The sequence below is a fragment of the Glycine soja genome, chromosome 19, assembly GCF_004193775.1.
Source record: "Glycine soja cultivar W05 chromosome 19, ASM419377v2, whole genome shotgun sequence".
NCBI lineage: Eukaryota > Viridiplantae > Streptophyta > Magnoliopsida > Fabales > Fabaceae > Glycine > Glycine soja.
This window is the reverse complement of record NC_041020.1, coordinates 38,610,706-38,627,848: the sequence shown is the minus strand read 5'-3', so window position 1 is coordinate 38,627,848 and position 17,143 is coordinate 38,610,706. Positions and strand designations below refer to the sequence as shown.

Genomic DNA, 17,143 nt, shown 5'->3' with positions numbered 1-17,143 from the left:
ATTTATAATAGAAAATTATTGTTATGGGTAGTCGATATTTATTACGCGTATTTATGAAAGTTTAATTTTTTTAAGTGATAATTCAAAGATTAATTATTCAAGTTCAAATATTTTATTTATATTACCCATAATAAATATATATATATATATATATATATATATATATAATTATTAGGAATAGTCGACAATTATTACAGATATATCTATGGGATAAATTTCGTCATTATTATAAATTTTTAATTAAATTTATTATTATTATTATTAGATACGAAAGTCTTTGAATTTTTCTAACTCAATAAATCAATATGTATTATATTTTTATTTTTTTAAGACATCATCATAAAACAATAAAACATATATCGTTCTTCTTATTATTATTATATGCATGAAACATCATTCTTTTTTTCTTCTTTTCCTACTTCATATTTTTGGCATCTTTTTATAATGACATTTAGATATATAGAAATACCAAATTTCAATTTTTGAGAGAAAAAGTAAGAAGGAAATGATGTTATGGTTTCCAAATATATATTTTTCCCCTAAATGAGACATCTAATGGAGAGAGAGAGAGAATAGCAATCTTTTTTTTTTTGTTCTGTTTTTAAATAATAATAAGTTTATGTCAATTACGAAAAAATAGTGAAAAGTATAATTTCTCTAAGTTAAATTTGCTTCTTTAATTAATATAAAATTATAAAATTTATTTATTTCTACTATTTTTATCCATATAAATAAGTAGAGAGAATTTTTCCTACCTTTTTCTCTTTATCTTGTCTTTCCTTTATTTATTTTTTCCTCTCCATTTCTTTGTTAGTCCACTATTAAGCATTATAGAAAGCTCATTCAGGCAATGATTGCGTCTACAAGGCGAACAAAAACTTTGTGCAGTACTTACTATAAAACCATTGTCTTAAAAAAAAAATTCATGTTACTGCAGTACTTTTGTTGTCTAAAAGGAATGACAAACTTTGGTTACTATAATCAAGTTTTTATTTTCAAGCTTAACCCTTCAAATCAAATTTTCCCGCCTCCTTGATCATTTTGGGTTCTAAATTCTAATGGCTATGGTTTCATAGAGTTCATGCATGAGTAATTCCAGTTCTATAATAATGTTCCTATTATGAAAAAACCAAGATCAGAACAGTGACTTATTAATGGCCTACTAGTAAAAAGTTTAGCGTGTCTCTTTTTCTTGATAATTATTTTACCAGCAGTTATTGATTCTTTATATCACTGGGATTATTAAGATTCCTGTAGGGAAGTAATTGATCTGTGTTATTCAAGAATAAGGTAACTGATGTACGTTGTGATAATAAAGTTACCTATAAAAAAATAAACGTTATGATAATAAGCATATTATAAAATTATAAATTTATTTAGGACGAGGAACTGAAACAGTCGTTAACTCTTCAAGCTAGAGGCAGCTTCAACGACAAGAAAGTACAAGATGGAATCACGGGACATATGATTCTTATGATGACTAATATAGCCTAAGATGCTATTGCACTAGCAATTATGTGTGACATAACACCACGTAGTACTACCAGGGATGCTGAAAATTAAACATGTTGGTTGATGAAAATTAGAAAATCAGTTTGTTGTTCTTGATGGGGGGATGGGGGGTGGGGGGGTCACTGGAGGTTCAAATTCAAATTCCTCAGCCTGAAAAAAATAAGGAAAATGAAATATTAGAGTCATGAAGATCAAACAAATTTGTTGGCTGCATAGTTGGTAGGTGTAATTTTAACTATTGCATAAACTTCTGCTTTCTTGTTTAAATAAGATTATTCTGGGGAGAGATAGCAGCATTGTTTGAAACCAACATGTAGGAATACCAAGCTATTCATGTATAAATTATAAAGATTCAAATGGGTATAATTCAATTGGTTGAATGAGGTGTGTGACTCATTACAAACCTTCTTCTATACCTGTTTTCGATTTCTATGAATAATATATATATATATATATATATATATGTATAAAGGGAAGAATGATACCTTTTTTCCTCCTGATCAGTTGACTCTGAAGTAGTTTTCTTGTAATTTGGGAATGGAACACGTCCTGACTCAATATGCTTAACATCCTGAACAAGGAGTTCGTAGTGCCTCTTCACTTCCTCTGGAGTTTTGCCGCCAACAGCATGAGCAACATTGTACCAACGGTCAGGGGTGTCCTTGTCATAAACAGCTAGAGCCTTTTCAAAGGCCTTGTTGTCCTTAACACTCCATGAGCCTGAGGCTGAGATTGAACAAGATGCCATTTTCTTTCAGGAATTAAGGAACAGAAAGTGTTGTGTGAAATGGTTCTAAGGTTACGTTTCAAACTCAGGTAGAACAAGCAAAGAGACTGAATTGGTTTGGTAGCAAAGGGTGATATGAAAAGGCTGAAGAGTAGTGTGTAGTGATCAGACTCAAGGAAGAGCTGATGTGTTGGAAGGTAGCATTGCCTACTCCTTTTATAAGCACAAATGGAAGGTGTATTAGGTGGGGTAGTGCCAGTTGGCATCAAAATCTTGCTAAAATGAAATAAAATTATTACGATTTGTCTTCTTAGGAACCATGGAATTGAGAAGGCCCAAGAAATTGGGCAGCAGCGACGTTGGAGAATCAGTATCTTCATACAGTAAAAACGAGTGGATGTTTTTATAAGACTAACCAAGAGCTTTTTAAAACTTTTTTTTGTGTTTTCCTCTTACATATCATATGAGTGAACATTTTATTTCCTTTAAGTTTGAAGCTTGTATATTTAGGGCCCGCTCGAATAAACAACTTAATTAAAGTCTTACAGAATAAGTAGAAATAGGATTGACCTATTTTTTCTGTAAGTTATAAGCTGTTTTTATAAACTGTCTAGGAAAGTTTATTGAAACTACTTTTGTAAACTCTCTCAAATACTTACACAAGTACTTATGACATAAAGTTAGTCCAAATAAATTGTAAATAAGCTCTTCCAAACGAGACTTTAGAACCTAATTAAAACTCTGTAGAAGATGACAAACTGTTGTACAATCTAAAATCTGTAAACTATTTGGAAGATATATTAATTGTAATTAGTTTTAGTTTAGCAAATATCAAGTAGTTCAGCAAATATAGACACAAACTTGGGTTGTGGTTCAAAACATAAGAACGTATGCAGAACAACACTCTATCTGATAGGTCAGCTAATGCTTATCTTTATTTTATTCTCTTACTTGCAGGGTCTTCTATGGGTCCAAGCTCAAATCCACTGAATCCAAAGCAGGTACAAAAGCGAAACAAACTATGTGAGATATGTGCATAATTTGGACCACTTGAAAGGAAAAAAAAAAAGTGGGACCAAGTGCTATCCAACGGCTTGCATGTGAATTATGCGAGGACTATGTAAGTCTGTGCATGATAATTAATCGGTGTAAAAACTTCCACGCATACCACAAACACAAACAACCACAACATATCTTGCTCAGAACAGTTCGATTGCATATGAAAGAGCTCTTGGGTTTTCATGTTGCTTGGTGGTGATCTTGTGTACTTTGTCCTGAACAACATTCCAACACTCCTGCTTGGCCACTTGTGTTCGTACAATTATTGTTGTTTTTTTGTTTCTTTTTTACTCCGAGGAAAGGTTATTATTCAATAGGTTACTGTTGAGGCCCCTCTTCCCCCTTAATTGATTCATAGTTTATGACCAAGATTAATTTGCTTGATTTTAGTTATAGATGCACTAAAAATATGTAAATAAGCACGTGAACATGTTTTTTATAACAACAACTACATAAGTTGTAGCTTAAGCATTGTGTTCTTTTGATTTCCTAAGAGGAATAACCTTGGAGCATGGTCATGGCCATGTAGGAAACAGATAAGCATATCATTATATGCAACAAGTAGTCTGAAAATCATATAACATGCAAGTGGTCAAATAATTCAAATCATTACAACATTTATAGGAACCTGCATGTGAGGAAGAAATTAAAGAGAAAGCCATAAATTTGATACGGAAATAAATAATAATATCTTATTATTCTTCCATTGTTCTTGAGTCAAAAATAGTTTTATCACTTTCATGGATTACATCACCACATCAAATACCAACAAAATGCACCATTGCTGCATATTACGTATAAAATATCTCCCATGATATTTTGCTTTGTCTTTTGTTGTTCCGTACCTTAGGCCATTGAAATGAAGCAAAACTAATTAAAAACAAGTTGTAGAATAGAGATAATTATCTTTAGCTTCTAAGTTCTGTCAAGCCTCATCATAACAGGAACACTTTGGAGTTTTACCCCCTTCTGGATTAGCACGTGGGTTGAGCCTAGCTGGCCTTTTCATTTGTTTGGCTTTTATATTTGTTAAGTAAAAAACATCCACGATCATATCTTTTTAACTCATATATGGTTGATCTTGGGCTAGAGAAAGACAATAAGGTGACAGATACCATCATTAGCCTAGTTTCTAAAAATGGTTATGAACTCTGCATGTCAAGATGACTAATCCAGAACCTTGTTCTTGAAAGCCTAATTTGTATGCCATGATACAGAAAGATAATCATAAGTTTTTTTTGGTCACTTATTTGTTGAGTAGGAGAAAACATAAAAATGTAGCCTTTTGATAATAGAGATTTAAAAAAAAAAATCATATGATGATTGAGGAGTAAACACTCATTTTAGTACATGATATATTGTATAAGTGTTGGTCACTCTAATCCTTATCTTTACAAAATCCCTACTTTACTTCATGACTTTGTAAAATAATTTATTTTAATTTTCTCTACTTCATTTTTTAAAAAATAAAAATAAAGTGAACGTTATTTTGAAAAGTCAGAGAGTAAATTTAAAATTATACAAGGTATGAACTTTAACCGTACGTCACTTATAAGTTACAAGCTTAAGGACTAGATTGAGCCAAAGCATTATGTGTTGCTAAATTTAATTAATTACAGCTAATCCTTCCCCCAAATTTTACAAAGTAATTGTTGCTTTAATTTATTTTTACATCCAGCTTTTGCAATTTCTTTTACCACCCTTATGGCATACACTCATCATATTTTTCTCTGTTTCTTGTAAGCAATTACAAGATACCTTACCATTATTTTTCCCGTAGTTGTAATTGTTGTGGTTTTCAATTTCTTGTATTGGAGTATTCTCTCTCTCTTCTTTTTAATAATCCCCACTTCTTTTTTTGTTACACAGACTACTACAGAGACTTGGAGTAGAGAAAATTGAAAAATCACAATCACTCTACACCACACTATTCATAGTGCTACGTGCTATGAATGTGATTAGTAACGTTCTACACCACAATTTTGAGCATACTTCATTTAGGTTTATTACTATTTAAATAAATAAATAAAAATGTATATATATGTAACTAAAATGACTGAATTATTGTGAAAGTCTAAAATGTCAGTTTGAATTTTGGAATTTGGAATAACAGTAAAAGCATAGAAAAGCACCATATATTTAATTAAGGGGTCGGTGTAGCGATGCTATGGCTACAGGTATCAATTTAGTTTTAGACTGCCCCCGCCCTATGGAATTGTTTTTGTTTCCAACATCTTGCAAGTAGGCTTAGGGCCTCAGTGTAGTATATTCGCCAGAAGAACCCAAAATTGATGCTTCATATTTAGGAATTGCCTGCAATAATGGTTTATATAGGAAATTTGTACTTAACTTTATATAGCTCATAATTCTTTTGAATATCTTTTCGATGCTGTAATGATAAGGATGGTTACCCGTTGAAAATGATAAGACATTTATGTGTCCAAGACTTTTAGGTGTAATTTTGGGAAATATTTTGATATTTAGTACAACTAAGTGTAAATTGTAGGAATTGAGTTAAGTTTATCTTTTGTTGTTAAATCTATCAATCAGTAATAAATGAATTGGTTTAAATTGAGTGAATTGAGGTTTAATATTTAAATTTATTTTAATTTTTTTTAAATTATTTTTTTATTACCAAACATTAAGCATTACTAACTTGAATGTAGATTTGTATTTCCAATGATGATATCAGCTATAGTCAAAGAGAATAAAACGTTTGTCAAGCTCATGCTAATGTTATAGTAAAATATCATATAGGTCGTAATTACTATAACATTTTTTTCGGATAAAAAAAATGTTTTGTATAGCATGCCAATAAATAACAGCAGCAACAATAAAAATCTCGTCCAAGAAATAATTGGTATATAATATCATATACAGGCTAAACTGATTGCATTACAATAATAAACAAAAGTCTAAATCTTTTCATTTCAATCCTAAGTTCCTAACATGTAGTTCTTGTAATGATAGGCTACACGAAAATTTGACTTCGTGTTTTTTATAGGATGAGAAAAGACGTTTTTGAATGTTTGTTATTTATAATATTTGATTTTTTGTAATTTAATATATAGAGAGAGCAGGAGGGATTAAGTTAGACAGATATAAATTTGACAATTATTATATTATTTTTATAACTTAATATAGAATATAAAATACAATTTTTATTGATCCAATTGTTGAATAGTATCTACATACGATCAAGATCATCTGTGTCAAATTTTATCAAAATTGAACAACAACAAAACTCTACATATTATAAAATGCGACTTTGACAATCATGATTAATACTAATATATAACATATCATTGACTTGGGTTCAGGGTTTAAGAAATAAAATTCATGATGTAACTCGTACATTAACAAGTTAAGTAGGATTTAATTAGAGTCGTTAAGATAAGTTTAAATCCGTATACTAACCTGACCCACCTTAGTTGAACTTGTGGTGCTAAAAGTTAAAATATAATTATATAACTCACTCCAAAGTTTTACACTTTTAATATTTTGTTATATTATTTTAAGACTTCGAAATTTTAAACTTCTAGTATTTTGTAATATTATTTTAGGACTTTAAGATTTAAAGTTTTAGACTTTAATTTTGTTTATTTAGTGTCTTGTTGAAGACTATTTTATTTAGTATTTTGTTTAAGATTATTTTCTAAAATTTTGTTATTATAGTTTTAACTTGTGATAATATGTTTTATAGTAGCTTTGGTGTGTAAACACTGAAAGATTTAATTTAATTAATATTTTTTTAATTTATTCAAATTATTTTTAAAAAAATTTATTTTTTGTTGAATTTTCTTTCTTTTTTTAAATTTTAAGTAGATTGATGTGTTAACTCGTGTTGGTGGATTGACAGCATATTCTTTAGTGAGTCAGATCGAATTAATCCATTTATAAGGTGGATTGACAGCTTTAAATTTGACTCAAACATTCAAAAAATTTAATTCAAAGTATTTGGATTGATTTAAATCAATTCGAATATTTATATAAAAACAAAATTCTTATTATTTCAATTCTCTCTATTGATTCATTTTATATTTTTTCTTTTTAGTTACAGAGTCATCTTCATACATAATTTTTAAATATGAGGTTACTTTTTAAGTTTTTTTTTTCAAATTTAAATTAATATGAGTATGAGTATACTATTATATTTAAATTTAAATTATATTAATTATATATCTTATCATGAGAATGCCATCATTTTTTAATTTGAGTTAAATTAAATAATATTTTATATTTCTTTGATTCATTGAAATTAGAATATGATAAATTTATTTTAGTTTATATAATTAAAGAATTATTTATAAAAAAATATTTATCCATGCATTTGCATGCGTTAAAAGGTTAGTATAAATTTAGAGTGATTATTAATTCAATTAGGGAATTGGTTCAACACTAAACTAGTTAATCAGTACTCATTGAATTACATGAACTAATTTTTTTTTCAAGAAATCATAACGTCAAATTTCATACTTTAAAAATTTATTAAAAAAATCATACTATATCTAAATTTTTTATATAAAAAAATCACAATATACCCGGTTTACTTAAAAACCCACCAAATCATTGACGACTCTCCCAGACCAATTTCATAACACCCCTGTTCAAGAATAAGAATTCTATTGAAGTCCAAAAATTATAAAGATATTCGATAATTTATTAAGCTAGATTTATACTAACAATTATGAGCTTAATTTCTAGAGGGGTCAAGACATTTTTAGGTTTACGTAGTCTCACTGTCAAGTTGCATCAATCATGGTCACTGAGGATCCGAGCCACAAAGATAGGCAATGAGGTTAGCCGTGATCATTGGCTTAAAGTTACTCCATTCAAAGAATCTTTGAGAAAAAGAGATATATGGTTGAAGATCTGCCTCATCCTCAGTACAGTATATAGAATCCTTATCACCCATTCTATCTTTAGTACACTGTAACATAAGGACACTTCTTCCATTACTGGACGATTCCTTGCGCAGTAGTGGTCCTTTATTATCATCAAAACTTGTCCCGGTCGAACCTCTTTGTTCGGCTTCTTGCTAGCTAATCAATAAACTTTTGCAGTAGATTAATGTCAATTAGATTTGATAAATTAACTAACAAACTAGGAGCAACATGATATAGCATAATTGGCATTTGGTATGATAGTTGAATTCATTATTCTTTAAATTGTTAGGAGTTTCACTTATGGATTTGAAAATAATTAGTCTCTTACTATTGTCTTAATTTTTTGGCTTAATTTTTTTGTCTTAAACTTTTAATTAAAATTTAGTAATTCTAATTTGTCAAACTTTTAATATAAATTATTAAAATGACATCTAAGTAATAAAATGACACTAACATGTTGGCATGTTTACATGAAATATGATCTCATACTTTGACACTTACCAATGTGATAATAATAGTATACTAACATGACATAAGATTCAAATTTAAACTATTAATGTCATATTGAAATGTGTGTTAAATTATCACATCACTTACTTGACTAGCATATTATTATATTATCATTTAAATGTCCCATTAATAATTTTTATTAAAAAATTGACAATAAATTAATAATGAACTAAAATTATTAAATTTTAAGAACAATGACCAAATGTTCAATAAAAAATTTTGAGGGAGTAAATTTTAAGTCATTAAAAAAATATATCTTTTAAGTTTCCTCAATTACATAGTCTTAATATTTTTTTTCCTCTTCTCTTTTCCTAAAGATGTATTTTACATACTATTATTCCTACGGGTAAAATAAAACTATTTTACATACTATTATTCTAATTGGTTAAAAAAGCTTTCTCAGTCATTCAAAATTACTCACAATATATATATATATATATATATATATATATATATATATATATATATATATATATATATATATATATATATATCCTTAACCATTTATCTTTCTTAGTATACAATATTTTTTAGCTTTATCTCTAAATTAAATTTCAAAATTGTTTTAAAAGACATAATTCACTTTTGTTTCCCTAAGTATTGCAACTGTTCAATTTTGATCCATCTGGGTTCCAATTACATGAATTAGATCTTTTATGTATAGTAATTATGCGATTTTAGTTTACCCTTCAGTTTTTCGTTAAATATTTAACCAACGTTGCTAATGTGACAATAAATAATTACCAACGTTCCTAATGTGAATTGTCACATCAGCCCATGGGTTGAGCAATCATGATACTGATAGTGCTACACCAACGACACGTCATTTTTTGTTCGATGGCAACAATTGAAATCTTGGATGGGGATAATATTAAAATTGATAAATTAACATTAGTAATTATAAATTAGTATGCATTTATTGTATATTAATAATATTAAATAAAATTGTTGAGTATCATAAATATTAATTAATAAATATAAATTAGTTTAAATATATAATGTCTTTTGTATTAATTATAATTTGTATTTATTAATATTAATTTGATTATGAATATTTTATTAATATCAACTTTAATACTATTAGTATATATTATTATTTTAATATTAAAAAATAGCACTTATGATACTCGTGGGACAAAATCCATGCAATTATAATTTGGGATATCGAAATGGCATAATTGTGACATTAAAGGACAAAAATGTAACTAATTAAGTATATTTAGCATGTATGTTAGAAAACACATAAGCTAATATATGTTATATATTTAATGGATGATTGATAAAATAACTAAAATTACATAATTATAATACTTGGAAAACTCAATTCGAGCAATTGATGCCTTAGAAAATAAAATTTAAATAAAATTGTATAATTATGATACTTGAAATGCCAAAATTCTAATTAATAAAACTTGATTAAAAGGAAATTTTAATTATTAACAATAATTTTATATCACAATTTAAATATTCATTGTGAATTCAAAATATAATTTATATAGTCAAAGACATTTGGTTATTATAAATTCTAATTCTAATATAGTTGATATATTTAAACTATCCTTTTTAATGCACAAATTAAAATATTGTATTCAATTTTTTATTTATTACCAAAATAATAATATATTAATTCATACACATGTGTGCGTGTACATACACATATGTATAAGAGGCATATCAAGTGAAAATAATTCTTATTTTAAGAATGTGAGAATTTTAAATTTAGGTCATACAATATAAATGGTGAAGATTAAAAGTTAGTGTATGTTTACATGACCACTTAACAAAGTGGTGTATTCTTTTTTTAAGTGTAATCATTCAAATAAGTTCTAATAGATTATATTTATAATTCTCATTTTTTTCATAATAAGAAATGTTCTCATTCAGTGTGTTTAGTGTGTTTTATCTAGTTATGTAATGTTGTAGATTTTGATGATGTCAAAAAGCACATGATAAAAAGCAAAAGCAAAATAATATGAAGATTATTTAATGTTATTTAATGTTCATAGTCTCAATAAAAATTAATTTATTTCTTAAAGTATTCTTTACAATTAATTGCATAAGACAAAAAAGAAAAGATTGTTGGAAATAAAACTTTAATTAATTGAAGATTATTTTTGAGATAATATCATCAAATAGGAGAGTTAATTAAAATTTGTTTTTATTTTATTGAGTAAATTACATTCACACCTCCTATATTATTTTTTTTTCAAATTACACTCGACACTCTTCCTTTTTTGCACGCTACAAAAAATCTCTTAATTTTTTAGCTCACATTACACCTAAATCCTCTCTCTTCTAAACATCGTTTAATAATTTAACAGAAAATAGGCAATGTTAGTCACATGACTTTTAATGAAAAATTATGTTTAAAATACCATCATATTCTTCCTCTTAACTCCATAAAAGACATGACACCATTTTGAACCTGAAAATATTTTAACACTCTTTTTTTTTTCCTTTTTATCTAATTGGACGTGAACTCAATTTTTTGTTAGACGTGAATCCACCTTATTGGTATGCATGTTTTAACACCCTTCTTTCTTTCTTCTTCTTCTTCTTCTTTTTAGTTCAATTTTGTGTGTGCATGTTGAGTCGTTTGATTGCTCCATTTTTGTTAGACATGTTTCCAACAATGTCTATTGATTGAATATGGTCATTTGCTTCAAATTTAGTGTTTTCGCTCATGCATTTGTATTTTTAACTCCTATCTTTAAAATATTTAATTTTGATGGCTAGGTGTTTGATATAATGTCACAATCAAGAGTTACATCTTCTTCAAGTGTTAGCAACAATGAAATAAAAATCAAATATTAAAGGAAAAATTGTTATTGTCTTAAGAAATGTTCATTCACAGGGGTCAATTATTAATTTGTTATTGAGTATTTAATAAAGATGTTAGAACAATTTTATCTGCTCATGTATTTCAATTAATGTTAATTAACGATATTAACAGAAGGACGATAAAATTAATCTAAAAAAAGGAGTGTATCAGGTGCAATTTGAGAAAAACATGCGAGTGTAACAAAGATGTTAGAATAATTTTGTCTGCTCACATGTTTTAATTGATATTAGTTAACGATGTTTAAAAAAGAGATAAAAATAATGTAAAAAAACGATAAGTATCATATTTAATTTGAAAAAAAAACATAGAAGATATGAGTGTAATTTACTCTATTTTATTCCATCACATACAAAAAAATTCTTTTATATTTTAACTTGGAGAAAATACTAATAAAAGACATTCCATTAATAAAGTTCGGTCTAAAGATAAATGAAGTCTAAATCAAATTTTAAAAGAAATTTTATTACTTTAAATGAGAACATATGTGAATCTTATTTTGCTAATACATGTGAGCTTTTTACAAACATACCAGATCTTTTTTGCTTTATAAAAACTAATAATAATTGATGGGCCTAAAGCTTTTACTTTACTTGCTTTACCCTAAATTAATTAATGATTTATTAAATACATAAAAAATTAAAATATCTAAAATGAAATTGCTTAAATTACACTTAATTTAAGCGGAGAAAAGTGTATCAAAATTTCTCAATAGAAAGTTTGAATTACTTGTCATTGGAAGTGTTTCCACCCATGCATTCATTTTTTTTAAAAAAATACAATTAAATAAATAATAAATGAAATTTTAAACGAGAAAAATTGCACCAAAACTTCTCATTGAAAGTTTGAATTACTTGTCATTGAAAGTGTTCGCGCCCATACAGTGATTTAAAAATAATTAATTAATTAATTAATAATGAGTCATAATTGAAATATTAATTTCTTTCCTAACATGTTTCACTAAATATATTAAAAACATAAGTGCACCCAAACTTCTGATTGAAAGTTTGAATTATTTGTCATTGTAAGTGTTCCGATCGACCATACAGTTATTTAAAATAAAAATAAATAAATAATGAGTCTTAACAGAAATATTAATTTCTTTCCTAATATGTTTGACTAAATGTATTAAAAACATTCTTTAAAAGAATATATTAAAAACATTATGCCAAATACTGTATCGCACTAACGTGTACCTGTTGTGGTTATCCACTTGAAGTAAAAGTAGCACACTTATGGTTGTTTTCAAATACTTTCTCAATCTGTCCACCTATACACGGTAAATAGTTGTTCATTGCGCACATATTGCTTAACAAAAACGAACATATATAAAATTCAAATTTCAACGAACCCGAAATTTTTTTAGTAAGTTAATAAAATATTTACATATATAATTCTAAGCATATTCATGAGCACTTTTTTTTATTTTTTTTTATTTTCGCGTGAGACATCATTTGCTCTTCTAAATTTTTTAGTAGATATAGAGCAGCTTTTACTCTCATTTTCCGACATTCTTCTCCCATTTCAACATTTGAGGTAACTCATTTTTTCGCTTTTCATCAATCGTATGCTTTATTTTTCCTATGGTGTACAGGTTGATGTTTTGCCTTAAACTGCTTAGATTTTTAATTTATTATGTTTCGTTTTATTGCCACTCTTATATATAGAATCTCCAATACTCAGAAGCAGTAATACCGAAGATTATTGTTTTTTTCTTTCAAAAAGTACACAAATTGATTTATTTAATTTTCATGCTTATCAAGGTTTATATATATATTCCCCACCCAGAGAGATTAGATGTGCGAAATAAGGGTGCGTTACTAGGGTGATTGAAATTTGAATGGATCGCCATCAGTCAAATGTTGAAAGGGCAGATATGGTTGAGCAAAGAAGCAATTACAGTATGGAGGAAATCGAGGAAGTGTATGACAAGGTTGAGGAGGAACGCCGGAATATCAATCACATTTTGGAGATTAAGGAGCTACTTGTCAACAATGATAATGAGGTAAGTCTCACTTAGTGATTAATTAATCAATGAATACAATTCAATCTTGGTCTGTTTCACAATTTTATGAGAAGAAGAACGATTATTGATTATTTCATTTGGTTTTTATTATAAGATTTAAATTAGAAGTGTGATTTAATTAGTTTTATAAGGTCTAATTTATAACTTTCTTATATTAATTATTTTTTTCACAAAAATACTCTAAATTAAAGTCAGTTGTATATAGGATGGAAATGAGTTAAGTCAAGTCAAGCTTTACTAGACTTGAGCTCGACTTGAGTTGAATATGCAAGGCTTAAATTTGACTCATTACTTGTCATATACTTTTTTTAGAGGCTCGGTTCGGTTTACATAAAAGTCTGGTTTGGCCTATGAGTCTATTTAAAAGTATGTTTAAAGACATACTTAACTAATTAATTATTTTAAAACCTAGTAAAATACTAACTAAAAAAAGAAACTTATAAAATTTCGTATGAGTAATGTACAAATCCAAAAATAATTGATAAGCAAAATCATATTAATTCAAGTTATTAAAACACATAGTGTAACAAAAGAAAATGAAAAAAGAGTATAATATTAAAAAATATATGGACTAGAGATGATTTATACTAATATAGGCAAATAAAAATATTTAAATTGTCTAAAAATGTCTTTACAAAATATTATTTTCATTTGAAGTATTAATCTGGTTGCATTATCCTTTTAACTTAAGTATTTTTTTTTTGAAAATTTTTCAAATGCATTATCACTTTATGTCACTTCATCCTGTCATTCATAATGTCATACAAATGATATAGATAATAGTTATTATTATTATTATGACTTAAACAAATCGACTTATCAAGCTTAACAAACTTTTTTTATAGTTTGATTTTGTTCTTTTTATCTAAAAAAACTTTTAAAAAAACTTGAGTTTGATCTTTATAATAAACAAGTCAAGCCGAGCCGAGCCTTAAATAGGACGAGCCATAGACCCTTGACAAGCGGCTATGCTCATTTCCATCCCTACTTCTATACTTTAAAAAAAAGTCAATTCTAAAATAACATGGTAATAAGAGAAGAAATGTTTGTTAGTTTTGCTCATAGGATTCGTTACTTTTGAAAAAAAAATACAATAAATTTAATTTTCTAAATTAAATTAATCAATTTCTTTAATCATAATGAATTAATTAACTTGATCTTGGGACAAAAAGAAATAATTGTGTAGTGCACAGTAATTAATTACACCAATTTAATATATATAGAGAGGTGATCTTTATTTTATAGCATTTTATTGGGCTTAAATTTATTTTTAAATTTAATAATTTTGATTTTTTATTACTCTATCATCAAATTTTTAATAAAAATTACTAATTTGACACCTTTGTAATAACACATAGCAGTCACACACATAACTAACACAAGTTAACTTGATACAATAATGAATTAATGTAACAAGTTAGTACATATGTCATACTATTATATCATTGGTCATATTAATACATCAATATCAATATCCGGTAATCATTAACATGACATATCAATAATTTATGTAAAAAAAATTGATAACATACTATTAGCGAGCCAAAATTGTTAGTTTTAAAAACGTGAGAACCAAATTACAATAAAAAAAAGTTAAGGGAGCAAAATTACACAATTCTAAAACTATAGGAGAGCAAAAATAGATTTATTTAAGCCTTTAAATACCTTTTTTCCAACATTTCTTTGACTTTAACCTTGACTTTTTTTATCAGTGACTTTGACCTTGACTAGTTTGTGCTTTGGATTTTATTCATAGACGGAGAAAGAAATAACAGTTAGGCTGCAGAAGCTGGCATTAATTGTAGTCTCTTTAGAGGATCTAATGGTAAGAATTGGATGGATTTGGCATTATGAATGTTGCTCCCCGCCCCCTCTCTTTACTAAAATTCCAAAATGCTATTATGCTTAATTTCGTCGTATTTGAATTCAGTTAACTATTTTCTTCTATAGGGTTTTAACAAACAATTTCAAATTTCAATTCAATACTGTTTTTTATGTATTATAATTTTCTATCCTAACATCTATAGGAAGGATTTTCACCCACACTCGAGGCGTCAAACATAACTACATAGTACATATCATCCCAAAAGGCACCAAATGTCTTGTTTCCCCGTTCATGATTGTAGACTATGCATCAACCAAGCTTGAATTGATCACTAAAGAGTTATATTGTTCACATGTAAATTTTTTATAATATATTTTATAACCTTTTTTTCTCATATCACTCTATCACTGAACTTTTTTTCATGCTTCTCTATCTTTTCATTCTATCTCTTTCCATGGTTGTAAAATAAATTTTATAGTTTTGTTGTACAAATTATCAAACCTAGCGAAACTCAAAATGCATTATTTTATTTTCAAGATTTGTCCCCTTAAAATAAAGCATAATTATTATCGGTAATTAGAAAATTAACCTCTGTTCAAAATTTCACACACACACACACACATATATACACATATATTAATTTTATCACAATCTCAATTGTTATTTTTTTTTAATTAACCGCTTATGATTACACTTTATATCATAAGTGCGCCCTTTATTTTATAAGAGCTAACTGAAGCATTTGTTTATGCTGAATCTCCCATCTCTTAAATTCTCCATGGAACTTTGTCTCTTTCAGGTTACAGATATATTAACGACAGTAAGTGGTCTTCTACTGCACAGGTCTAAGGAGGTTATTCGAGAAGCAAGGAGGGTTTTTGAGTAAGAGTTCTGTGCCTTTGCTTGTAATGTTTGATTTGAGTTTAGGTAGTTTGAACGTGTACCCTAAATGTCATTTTTCATATAGTTTATAAGGGTGCACATTATTAATAACCAAAATGTTTTGCATTGATATCAATCACTAATCAGTTTAGTCGGCATTTTTTTTTAACAAAACTTAACCTTTTTGTATTAAGATGCACAACGTACCCTTTTTATGACATTTAAGTAGCACATCAATTTAATGGAAGACCCCGCATTAATCATGTCTGTTTGTCTGGGCAAAGTCAATAATGGGTGAGATCATTTGATAAATTATGTGTATGCTGTATTTGATTGGTTTACATTATCACATTAAAAAATTGATACTAACCATAATATGTTACTTACTAAATGCTGGAGATGCAATATAAAATTGTTATTTATATTTTCATTTGAAAACTTTAACTTTTAGGATAGTTTGCTAGTTAATTTATAATATAAACCTCTATGCTAAAGAGCTCTTCAACACAAGAGCATGCGTTAAGGTTAGGATTTTTTTTTTTTTTTAAGAAGTTTAGGATTTGTTTGTTAACTGTTTTTAAAAATAGTTTTTATTTTTTTTAAAAATTGTTTGTCTCTTGTACATATCTCTATATTTTACAAGTTTATCCATTGAGTACTTGAACAAAGTCCTTAAAGAAAATAGAAGATACAAAAATATCTCTTATATATTTTTTATTTTTAAAATACATGTTTTAGAAATAATTTTCAAACTTACCAGATTTTAAATGAGAAGTTGATAATTGAAGTGTTAAATTGTTTTATGAGTTTGTTTTTTCTTTCTTGCTGCTGTAGTGGAGATTTTAGAGATAAAGGATTGAAAAGAAACCCTTTTTTT

The 17,143-nt window shown here is 27.2% G+C and overlaps 1 protein-coding gene across 1 annotated transcript; it reads right to left on the bottom strand.

The window, feature by feature from the left end:
* Positions 1–1,354: 1,354 nt before the first annotated feature.
* On the bottom strand, positions 1,355–2,437 carry LOC114399657 (protein RADIALIS-like 3). The gene is made up of 2 exons (XM_028361865.1): positions 1,998–2,437; positions 1,355–1,662 (listed from the first exon to the last, which is right to left on the bottom strand). The coding sequence occupies exons 1-2, from the start codon at positions 2,258–2,260 to the stop codon at positions 1,632–1,634; spliced, it is 294 nt and encodes a 97-aa protein (XP_028217666.1). The 5' UTR covers positions 2,261–2,437; the 3' UTR covers positions 1,355–1,631.
* Between the last annotated feature and the right edge of the window lie 14,706 nt (positions 2,438–17,143).